This window comes from Castanea sativa, chromosome 4 (assembly GCF_040712315.1).
Source record: "Castanea sativa cultivar Marrone di Chiusa Pesio chromosome 4, ASM4071231v1".
Classification (NCBI taxonomy): domain Eukaryota; kingdom Viridiplantae; phylum Streptophyta; class Magnoliopsida; order Fagales; family Fagaceae; genus Castanea; species Castanea sativa.
This window is the reverse complement of record NC_134016.1, coordinates 28,546,256-28,557,625: the sequence shown is the minus strand read 5'-3', so window position 1 is coordinate 28,557,625 and position 11,370 is coordinate 28,546,256. Positions and strand designations below refer to the sequence as shown.

General features: G+C 32.8%; 2 protein-coding genes across 2 annotated transcripts; both read left to right on the top strand.

Annotated features, from left to right (window-relative positions):
* Window positions 1-377: 377 nt before the first annotated feature.
* Window positions 378-3,608, top strand: LOC142631937 (uncharacterized). Its single transcript, XM_075806304.1, has 7 exons — window positions 378-488; window positions 584-659; window positions 753-829; window positions 1,406-1,550; window positions 2,522-2,626; window positions 2,781-3,005; window positions 3,317-3,608. Exons 1-7 carry the CDS (start codon window positions 406-408, stop codon window positions 3,455-3,457), a joined length of 852 nt encoding a protein of 283 aa, XP_075662419.1. The 5' UTR covers window positions 378-405; the 3' UTR covers window positions 3,458-3,608.
* A 3,912-nt stretch (window positions 3,609-7,520) lies between these two features.
* On the top strand, window positions 7,521-10,772 carry LOC142633104 (lipid phosphate phosphatase 2-like). Its single transcript, XM_075807377.1, has 7 exons — window positions 7,521-7,736; window positions 7,858-7,945; window positions 8,033-8,142; window positions 8,271-8,364; window positions 9,428-9,616; window positions 9,749-9,808; window positions 10,561-10,772. The coding sequence occupies exons 1-7, from the start codon at window positions 7,521-7,523 to the stop codon at window positions 10,770-10,772; spliced, it is 969 nt and encodes a 322-aa protein (XP_075663492.1).
* The last annotated feature ends 598 nt before the right edge of the window (window positions 10,773-11,370 follow it).

Sequence of the window (11,370 nt, the reverse complement as noted above, 5' to 3'; positions counted from 1 at the left end):
CAACTTTTACTAAAAAATAAAAGAAAAACTATTATCAACTTTAAAAAATATCTTAAAAATTAGTACATTATCCCTATCTCACTTTTAAATATTATTTTACTAAACTCAAAATAAAAAATAAAAAAGAGAATCATCTTATTTTTAAACATTATTTTACTAAATTCAAAAAAAAAAAGAAAGAAAAAGAAAGGAGAGGGAGTCACATTTCTACTTAAGAAAAAGGAAAAGAAAAAAAGAAAAAATAGAGATTATAGCCCATTTAGTATATTTGTATATGTATTTAAAAATAATTGTGTAAGTACTTAGAGTGAAAAAATATATAAAAATAGGTATAAATTTATTTAAAACTTAAAATTAATGTTTAAAAACACGGACCAAACGCTCCGTGAATTTTGGTTTTGTGTGATGGAAGTGAAGCTGAGCCAAAGACGAGACCTTCATCTTCCCAAACTCCTTCCAAACCCAAACTTCCCTTCTCACAGTCACAGGTTTTCCCTCCTTTTTCTTTCTCCTCACTCTTTTTTTTTTTTTTCCCTTTATTTTGGAAAATATAAAATTATTCATCCTCCTGTTTTTATTGCAGAGTTTTAAGCTTCTATTTGAATTCTTGGGCAAACAGTAAGAGTTCCTTTCACAAGCATTTTAGATACATTGCTCGGGTACCGTAGAATCTCTTGCTCTCTTTTTCTTTTCTCTCTCGCAGTTTTTTTTTTTTCGTCAACTAAACATAGCCACGTCTTTTGTGCTGTCAGAAATGGAGGTTTCGGATTCAGGAGATGTCAAAGGTTCAACACCCCACCAAACACTACTTGGTTCATGTTGTCAAAGAGTATGGCAAAGATGCTGCTCAACTATTGTTATATCCATTTGAAACAATGCCCATTTCTCAGTTCCATTTGGGTTTTTGGCTGCGTTTAAGACATGCCCATTTTGGGTTTTGGCCAAAATTATTGCTTTCTGTTTGTAGGTTTTATGGTTATGGATCTTTCTGGCTAATTGTAAAATAAGTAGATGGTTTCAGAACTGTCGCCACACTTGGATTGTGCTCAAAAGCGAAGACTTGGGCTGCGAATTTGAGTGCTTTGTCAAATAATTTGAAAATTTGAAGAAGTCATTGATTGATTTAGTTATTTACATATATATCTCAAATTATATGATTTGAATTATTGGTGATGTATAGGAAGTATGGAAATTTATCTGTTTCAATTTTTGGTTAAACATTGGCCACCAATTTTGTGAAAGAATGTCTGAAACTTTAGTTAAAATAATTAATATTTTGGAAGATATATGACTTTTTAACTTGGAAGTTTAAACAAAGTTTTGGACTGAAAAGTGATTCCAAATTTAAGAAATAATATAGTTCAGTATGTAATCCTAATTTTCACCTAAACAATGTGATTGGCAGGGGTGAGACTTTAACTTCGATTTCAAAGCAGTATAGCGTCTCAATATCTGCAATTGCTGCTGCTAATAGGAGTATCGTTGACATAGACCTTGTTTTCAAAGGGCAGCACCTTAACATTCCTTCTGCCTCAGGAGACACTCAAATGGTGAGCAAGACTGCAGGATCATTAGTAATCTGGTCTGATTGGTTATTGCTCTGACTAAGTTTTGGATGTTTTGTGTCATCTATTCGTTTGACACAAAATACTATCCAATCATATTTTTCCCCTTTGCATGTCCTTCCGATAAAGGAAGCTTACAATATTCTCAGTGTCATGTAGCTACACCAAATTACATTATGTTCATATCACATTTTATTTCTTCATCTGAATTTACTAAGTCTGTGATTATGTGTGGGCATTAGGTATGATTATAATGTGACCATCAATTTTAGAGATATTGTGATGAAAAATTTGAGTTGTCTGCTACAGTTTAGCTTGCAAAGATGTAAGTTTGAGGTATTTAGATTTGAGCCTGTTTAACTTCATGCTTCAAGAACTGATGCATAGTCCTCATGAGCTATCATCTTTTATTGTAAATTTAGCATGGAAGTGCAAAAAAAATAGTGTAACAAATATGTATACATATAAAGAGGAAAAATACATAAGATGATTTAATTTTAAAAGATATAATGTTGAAATGCGATTGATATTCAGCAATGATTCTTAATGATAAGTTTGGTATTGACAGATGCTTACAAAGTCAGCCTTCAATTTGAGGTCTGCACCTGTGCACCATGTAGATTTAACTCTAAGAAACTGAGCTGTGAGACACTTTTCTTTACCCACTCCTGAAAGGGGCTCATAACACCTAATTCTCAATGTGCCTATTCAGTTCTGGTAATGTGGCTTTGAGATGAAGGTTTAGAAACACACACACACACACACACACACACTTAACGCATCTTGTGATGCACTAAACCTTATCTTTGATAGTTGATATGCTAGAGTAGCTATGGATTGAATGCTCTGGAGAAGTCTAAATTATTCATTTCAATTGTTGATTCATAAACCTTATTTAACTTGGTGGTATAGATTTTAAAGAGTTCTGATTTTTGACTTTTATTTGGCTTCTGAAGCTGCAAATTAATTTGCCAGAAAACCATCTAGGTTCTCTCAATATCTTGGATGGACTTCTGGAGCGGAAGAATTTCAATGTGCTATCCCCTTATTGTTTACCACATGTATGTATGTCTTGTGAAATTTGCAGCCTACATACTATAACTTTTAGTCACCTTTGGTTGGTTTATACCAGCACTAGATTATGTTCTAATGACTTTTCTCTAAAAAGTTGATGCATCTCAGTGACCTCAACACGCTTGAACATTTTCTTATCAGGCTAAAACCACCGGTTATTTTTTAGTTCTGGTTCCTCTCATAGCATTTTGCGCCAGATGCATAATTTCTGCCTTACACACTAGAGTTGCTGGCAAGTTCAGACATCAAGTTGTGAATGAATCAGAGGGACTACATCATGGGTGCAGAAGCATGCGGTGGAAATCAGCTCTCAGTGAAATACTGGAACCAGATACTTTGGATGCTGCGTCAAGTTCAAATTCCAATGTAAGCACTTGTTATATTGTGGTTGTAAATCTTAACATCTCTCTTACCTTAACTCTTGACGAAAGTGATGAAGTTCAGAAGGTGGAAGATTCAGAATTTTACTACTCTTTGCATTTTTAGTGGATGAGACATTAAGAATTTTTTTTGTTTCTTTTACCCCTTTTTCTACAATCAAATGAAAGTTAATTATGTCTATAGATTATGTATTTCAAGTGAACTCTCATGTTTAAGCACCAAATTTTGAATCTCTAAACAGAAATCATTTTAGTTTGTTATATTAACATGCTTACTCATTTGGAACCATTGTGTAGAGCCTTTCAGAAGATCAATCTCAAGTTTCTTTTGAAGAGGTGCCACGTGCTTATGGCAAGCTTGAGCAAGATTACCAGAAATTTCTATCAGAATGTGGAATGAGTGAGTGGGGTCACTGGCGCGGAGGTTCTCCTGAATAACTTCTAGTGCAGTAATTTTGAGCCGAGCTATGGAATCCCTGTAGTGGCATAAAATTTTTCTTTTATTTTTTGTTTTTTGATTTTTTCGATTGTACAGATTTTAGACAGACATACAGATTTTGCTAGAATATAGAATTTGATTTCAAATTCATTATATTTCGTCCCTATTTTGGTTTACTTTCAATTTGTAGCTTGCATATGTGCCAAGAGGTGGTGGGAAAAAGTTTGGTTACTAAAAACTTAAATGTAAAATCTACAATTATTGCAAAGAAGCTTTTGTTAGTTCTGGCACTAGTTAAATAGCACGAGCATTGCACAAAGCAAAATTAATTACAGTAAGTGAACTAATAATTTGATTTGAATAAATATACTAATAATATCTTGCTCTATGTGTGTGTATAGCAATTGGATCATAATTAAGTATGTTTCGAACTGACCTGTCACTTTGGTGGAAGGCATTTGCGCATCAAAAACCTACGGCTGGAAAATCTTTAGCTATGTAATGTGAACGGTTTTAAGGAAGGGAAATGCTAACAGATGCCTATAGGACAATGATTAACAATCCATATAAAGAAAGTTTTTATGGGAAAAGAGAAAAAAATTAATTAATGTTTTGACAGTTTTTTCTATTTTTCATAAAAGTAGTATTAAAATTTTTCTAAAATAGATTGAAAATTATTGTCTTAAGGGTATCCATTAGCATTACTCATGACTAAAAAATGACAAAAAAAAAAAAAAAAACACAGTAGAAACGCCTAAACTATGCATGATTAATTACTCTATCTCTCTCCTAGAGTTTTGTAGTTCAGCTCTGATAGATTTACCTTCAGTGTTTCCAACACTCCTCCCTTGTATTTTGAATTATCTTTAAAAAAAACAAAAATACCTAGTTTTTATCTTCTCAGATTAAAATAAGATGAAGTTCGATTCTCAAAAAAAAAAAATAATAATAATAATAATAATGATAAATTCTTCCAATTCCTTAAAGGGTCATGTTAACGGGTGCCCTTAGAGTAATGGTTAACAATCTATTTTAGGAAAGTTTTGTATCTGTAATTATAGGGAAACACCAATAGGTAAATCTATCAGAGCTGAACTGCAAAACTCTTGAAGACTAATTAATCATGCTTAGTTTAGGCATTTCTACTGAGTTTTTTTTTTTTTTTTTTTGGGGGTCATTTCTACTGTGTTTATTTTTGGGCTAAAATGCAAAATCCACTTTCTAAGTTTTTTTCAGAATTTATTTCAGTCCTCTAACTTTGTTTTCATTCATTTCATTTCACTAAGTTAGAGGACTAAAATGAATAAAAATAAATTTAAAGGATTAAAATGAATTTTGGTGGAAACAGAGGATGAGTTTTATATTTGAGAAATAATATGTCTACAACATTTTTACAACAAATCTTAAGTGAAATGTTCTTATTGTTGGGGGTAAAAAAGTAATTTTGGTGTTAGGTTCAAATTTGAACCAATAACAATTAACCACCTATAATTTGTTGTGAAAATATTGTAGATGTAACATCTCTCTTTATGTTGTAGCCTTTTTTATTAGCTGCAGTCTCTTGGTCTATATGAAATACCATTAATTTTTTTTGAAAGATTTGGTTGGAAAAAAGCTATGTTTTTTCATAAAACAGAAAAGAAGAGAGAAGGAAATACGAAAACAAAAAATGTTCTTTTATGTTTCCAAGATTCACCCTTTTGTTACATATTTTGTTATGAAGCGTCCAAAATTGCTCCATTCTGTTAAGTTGTACAAAGAAGAAACCCATTGGTAATGTCTTAAGTTGTTTTTTCTTGGTGAGAAAAACTGAAAACTTGCCCAAACAATATTGTCCATTCTGTTATAGTGATCAGAATCATCAGATCTTTTTCTGTTACATAACTTGTAAATTTTAACCTAAATCCAGTGCAACATATATTAGCACTTTTCTATTATTAGCCAAGGTTGTTCACTTTCTTGCCAATAAAGTAAAAAAAAAAAAAAAAGTTGTTCACTTGTTATGTAAATATCATGCAAGCCAAATCATAAATTTTGTCCTTTATAAATTAGAACTACTAATTTTTCCAAATACTTTTATTGTGCGGTTTTGTACCTCTCTCTCTATTTAGGCATATGTTGGATCTAAACTCTTGTAATTTAAATCCCCGTTACCTATTGTCGTAACTATCGAATTATTGTTTACCAAAAAAAAAAAAAAATCGAATTATTAAAAAAAAAAAAAAAATTCAAATCATCCTAAGAGCGCATTTCACTGCCTCTCTGTCCTGTGTGCCTTCTTGGATTGCCCTTGCTAAGAATCCTTGAACTTTCCTTCTTCAGGATTATTCTCTCATAATTAAGGTAGGTTTTAATTTCTAAAAACTTTCATTTCTTTATTTTCTCTTCTGGGTTTTCCTATAATTTTTTTATAGGGTGTTTAATTCTTGTTATTAGGCTTCAATTTGGGTGATTCTTGTAATATGCTATTAATTTTTGCCTCAGTTACTTCAAACGTTATATGCCTACTGCGACATTGTTTTGAGTTTTCGATACTAGAGGTTAAATTCTAGAATGTTGATTTTTCTTGTATAATTTCCGATGAACCTTTTTTCTTTTGTTGAGAAAAATGAGCATTAAATTATGATTTCATTCATAAAGATTTTGGGTCTTAAAATAAAATTTCTGCCGAGCTTGAGAGAATCTTGATGCAGGATAACGAGACAAATATTTGTTACACTCAAAACTGCCTAAACCCAATGTACATGCTTTGTTATTCTGGTTAAATGTCAGGCCCACCATAGCATCACCAAAGCAAAAACCTTTTTGTTAGAGAGCGTACGTTGAACCAATTTTAGTGCTTGATAACTTCAAGGAGTTGGTCTAATGGTTTTCACGACCCCATGTGATTCATAAGATTCTGGATTATAATTCCTAGCCAATACCTTGGAGCCACCTTCAAGAGGTTACTCTCTATAATTATCGAGTGTGTGAAGGACGAGGAATTATACTCACTTGACGTTTAAAAAAAAAGCCCAGGTGAGATATGGCCCTAAACAATTGGTATGCAAGATGCAACAATTGAAGAACTTAGATTAGTCATGGCCTTGGGCTGTGTTTCCAAAATTCTTTAGAGTAGGACTTTAAAGGCATTATAAAAATCGGTATTTCTCACACCCAAGGAGTTTTGTTATGAGTAATGTTAGAGAGAGATAATATTTTTCACTGTTTTTCTTTTTAAAAACAATTGTTGATGTAGCTTATTGTGATTGGTATAACATTATTTTTACCTAGGTTTGCTAATAATGCAACTTTTATTATGCATAAATTCCAATAGATAATGTCAGTGGAATTTTTTTTAAAATTGTTGTTCTGGTTCCTTAATGGGATGGCTTTTTGGAGTTTGAAGGTCCTCAACAAGAAAGTGAGAGGATGATAGAGTTCTTTTCTTTTATATTTTGTTCATCATGAATGGGGAAGCTATGAAATTATAGAATAATAATAGTGCGTGAGCATGCATGCGCGCGCGCGTGTGCGCGCACACACACACATATATTCATATACTTAAGGATTTCATTCTCGTTGAAAAAATATCCAAGCTCCTATTAAGAGGATGAAGAAACAAAGAACAAACTAGAAAAAAAAAATGCAGTATTATTTGTTAATAACAATATCAATGCTGGATAATACTACATTTCTTAATCCCTAGTTAATTAGATTTTCCAAGTTGACAGTACCCTAGCTAGTTATTTTTTGTATTTGGGATGCACATATGACATGTTATTTTTTTTCTTACAACTAGTGGGTGAGGGAGGAACTTTGAACCCAAGTTTTCCCCAGATAAGAGACTAGTGCCATTGAACCACAAGGCTTGGTGTTTCATGTGGCTAGTATAATTACAATGCATATGTTATGTTGTTTTCCTGCTTTATTTATAAGGTGTTAACTTTGTGACATTTTCAATTGGTGTTTCACTAGCTCCTATCATTTTTTCTGAATGGTTAGTAGGACTTGTCACTAATTATGATAGATACATCATCCGAATGATCCAACTTTTTTTCTTTTGCAGCTTACTTTGGGAAAATGCCTGAGATTATGTTAGGAAGCCACACTGTAAAATCCCATGGAGTGAAAGTGGCAAGAGGACATGTGCATGACTGGATAATTCTTTTGGTTCTTGGGGTAATAGATATCGGTCTGAATGTTATAGAGCCTTTTCACAGATTTGTTGGGAAAGGCATGATGGCAGACCTGAGATACCCATTTAAAGGGGATACTATCCCTTTTTGGGCTGTTCCAGTTCAGTATCCAAATTCTTAGATTTTGCATTTGAAATTTTGTATACCTATGTTACTTATGCTTTCAAATTATATTACCTTCTATAAGGAAATGCCCTTACACTTTCTGTTTCCTGTGACAGATCTATGCTGTACTGTTGCCATTTGCTATATATACTATATATTACTTTCGAAGAAGAGATGTCTATGATTTGCACCATGCCATATTGGGTAAATCTCCATTCCTTTTCTAGGCTTTTGATAAACCTGCTTTCACTGCTTGTAACTCATTGTATATTGTTTGCAATGCAAGATCAGGCACTGTATTTTCTCTTTTAATAACTGGAGTTATTACGGATTCAATCAAAGATGGTGTTGGTCGACCACGGCCAAACTTCTTTTGGCGGTGTTTCCCTGATGGAAAACAGGTGTGTCCTTAATTTCATACCACCTCAACCTTCTTTTCTTTTTTCCTTCAATCTTTTGATGGGATAGATAGTCCTCTTAATTGTGTATTAAGCCAATATGTTATTATCCTCCTGCTCTGGCATGTCAGGTCTTCCATCCTGTAACATTGGATGTCGTTTGTAATGGAGATAAGGGAATTATAAAGGAAGGATACAAAAGCTTTCCTAGTGGACACACTTCATGTACGTAGAAGAGCTATTTACAGGTTACTTGTTTTTGCAGAATAACAACCACCATTGGATGATTTATTAACCATGACATGATACATAAATATCTAATTCATTTATTCCTTGTCTTCATCTCTGACATCGTTTTATTTTGTGTTTGATGCATATAGTCTTAGCATTATTTTCAACATATTTATTCCTTATAAAGACTAATGAGAATTTTTATTGAATTGTAATTTGTCATTTGAAACGAAAAGAGTCCATATCATAGTTAAGATTTTTATTTTCTAGATCTAAAAATGTACATAGTATTAAATGATGAGTTGGCTTAGGCTTAATTCTATGGGGTTTGCCTTTCATTGGATTGAATTTCAGTGAGGGTCACAAGTGAGGATTGTGGGGGTAAGGGAGGACACTGAATTCACCTCTAAATTTGTATATTTAATCTGAACCATAAAATAGATCAATTTCAAATGGGAAAAAAAAAAAAAAAACTTTTCCTGTTCATCATTAGCAGCTCAAACAATTGGGTTAAGTGTTCAGAATGCCTATTAGTAACTCTACTCTTCTAGTTATTCTGAAGAAGACTAAAAATTGTTACTTAGGCAAGAAACTAATTTAAAATTACCATCAAAAGGGTGAGTAATGGTGATTTAATTTTGTAGGTTTCTTGATTTTGAATCTGCCAAGCATGAAGAAGCCATAAAGTTTTCATATAAGGAAGACAAACATACAAACAAACTTGGTGAGTGGTGTAGTGGGTTGACTAGAGCAGCTGGTTTGGTCCAGTAATGATAAGAATTGATAAGAATGCTTAATTCATTGGACCACAAATATGCCTTGGAATATTCAATAACTGCGGAATGTTTTCAAAATGATTCTGTAAAATACTTAAGGAAAATTCCTGACTTCCATTCTTGTTTGGGATCAGGAGGGTCTCATATTCATTTTTCCTTTTCTTTGCTCAGTAATTAGAGGTGTTATATGGTAGCATAAGATTTGGTCATTCACACTTCGATCAGTAGATGGCGGTGCAAATACACTTGAGCTCACTTTGATTATGGTCATCAATGTGCAGGGTCTTTTGCAGGTCTTGGTTTCCTTTCATGGTATTTGTCAGGGAAAATTAGAGTGTTTGATCGCAGGGGCCATGTTGGAAAACTTTGTGTTCCATTTCTTCCATTGCTTTTTGCTGCTTTAGTGGGAGTTTCTCGTGTTGATGACTACTGGCATCATTGGACAGATGTCTTCGCTGGAGGTCTTATAGGTTTGTGCTAAAATAAATTAGTGTGATTAATTCTTTTTTGATCCTACTTTATCCTGGTAAATTGGATCCTATATCAATTAACATAAATGATTATCTCACTGATCCAATTCCTTTTTAATTTTTTCAATGCAGGATTAACAGTAGCCTCATGTTGTTACTTGCAGTTCTTTCCTTTTCCCCATTCTGCGAACGGTATGTCCCATTTACTTGTGATTTCTTAATGCTAATAATTTTTGACTACGTGAGGTTGGCATTAATTTTTTAAATAAGTTGAAATTTGGTCAATTTTTACACAAGTACTATTGTTGCATGATCTATCTCAATAGTTTTTTTTTTCCTTCTGCAAATCGAATGCCTTTCAAAACTGTAATGCTGAAATCACCCGATATCAACCATTGTTCAGTGAATCTCTTGTACTTGGGACGAGTTATTAAAGTTAGGAGAGGGACTTTTGAGCAATCATAAGTAACTGATCTAGTAATGGTCATGAATTGCTCCTTGGTAAGGTTCATAGAACATAATAGATTCATATAATCCTCTACATTTGATCTGCATGTGTGCCTTTTTTTTTTTTTTTGGGAAAGGTTAGTACAGCTGTGTTTTGGAGTAGGAAATACAGAAAGTGAAGTTCCATTGGTGCCATTGGGGATAAGATTTAGATTCATATTTTGTGGCTTTAAATGATACTGTTGTTTCATTCATGTACGGTGGTCTAAACAGAAAATATGCTCGGGATATGAAATCAGCAAATATTGCAGCTGATTGTGAAAATTTGTTTCTTATTTGTGCACTTAAAACTTATGGTTGTAATTGTATCAACTCTTTAAACACTTTGCTAGCAAAGGGGCTTTTATAAGTGAAGTGCTTGGAATTTTGTTTATCATCAATCTTCTTATTCTTATTGTCATGTTTAATCTTTAGTCTCTTCTCTTCTGGACATCCAGGTTGGGCACCTCATGCATATTTTCAAAAGTTGGCAGAGAGCAATAATGGTCCTCGAACCTCTTTAAGAAGGGCTCGCTCTCTTGGTATGGAGCTACATGAAGCACGCACTTCATTTATAAGACATGACAAAAATAAAGAAATTGGAGAAACCAGTCCAGAAAGTACAAGTCCATCATTAGATTCAATGGAAGCTGGGACAAGCAGATACTGACTTTAGATTTGTTTTTTATTAAAAAAGAAAAACAATATGAAACAATTAGACATGTCTATTTACATAGAATATCCAACTTGTCACGTATATATTCTAACTTTAAACTATATATGGGACTTAGTATGTGATCACTTCCTATAGATGTTCTTAAATTTTTATTGGGCCATATTTCTAAAATCAGTCTATATTCATAATAAATATACTTTTTTTCCTCCCAAAATTTAAGAGGGTGATAATCACCTTGGCCCAATAGTGCCTCTGTCCCTATTGCCTATAGATTTCATTGTCCTTCAGAAAAAAAGTAATAATTTAATTTTTTGGGAGAAATGTTCTTTCCACATATAACAGTAGATTTTATTTTCCATATATAATAGTAGATTTTGTTGATTAAATTTATGGAGTGATCCGCCGGGAGAAAATATTATTTTTGAAGTATTAAAATAATTTTATCTAACAAAATACGTAACTAAACACAAAAAAAAAAAATACATCAAATAACATTATATCAATGTCACTTTTAAATTACAATCCCCTTGTCAAACATGTAACTTTTTAGGCTGCTAAAAGATTTGGGCTTGCGTACCCAACCATTTTTAGG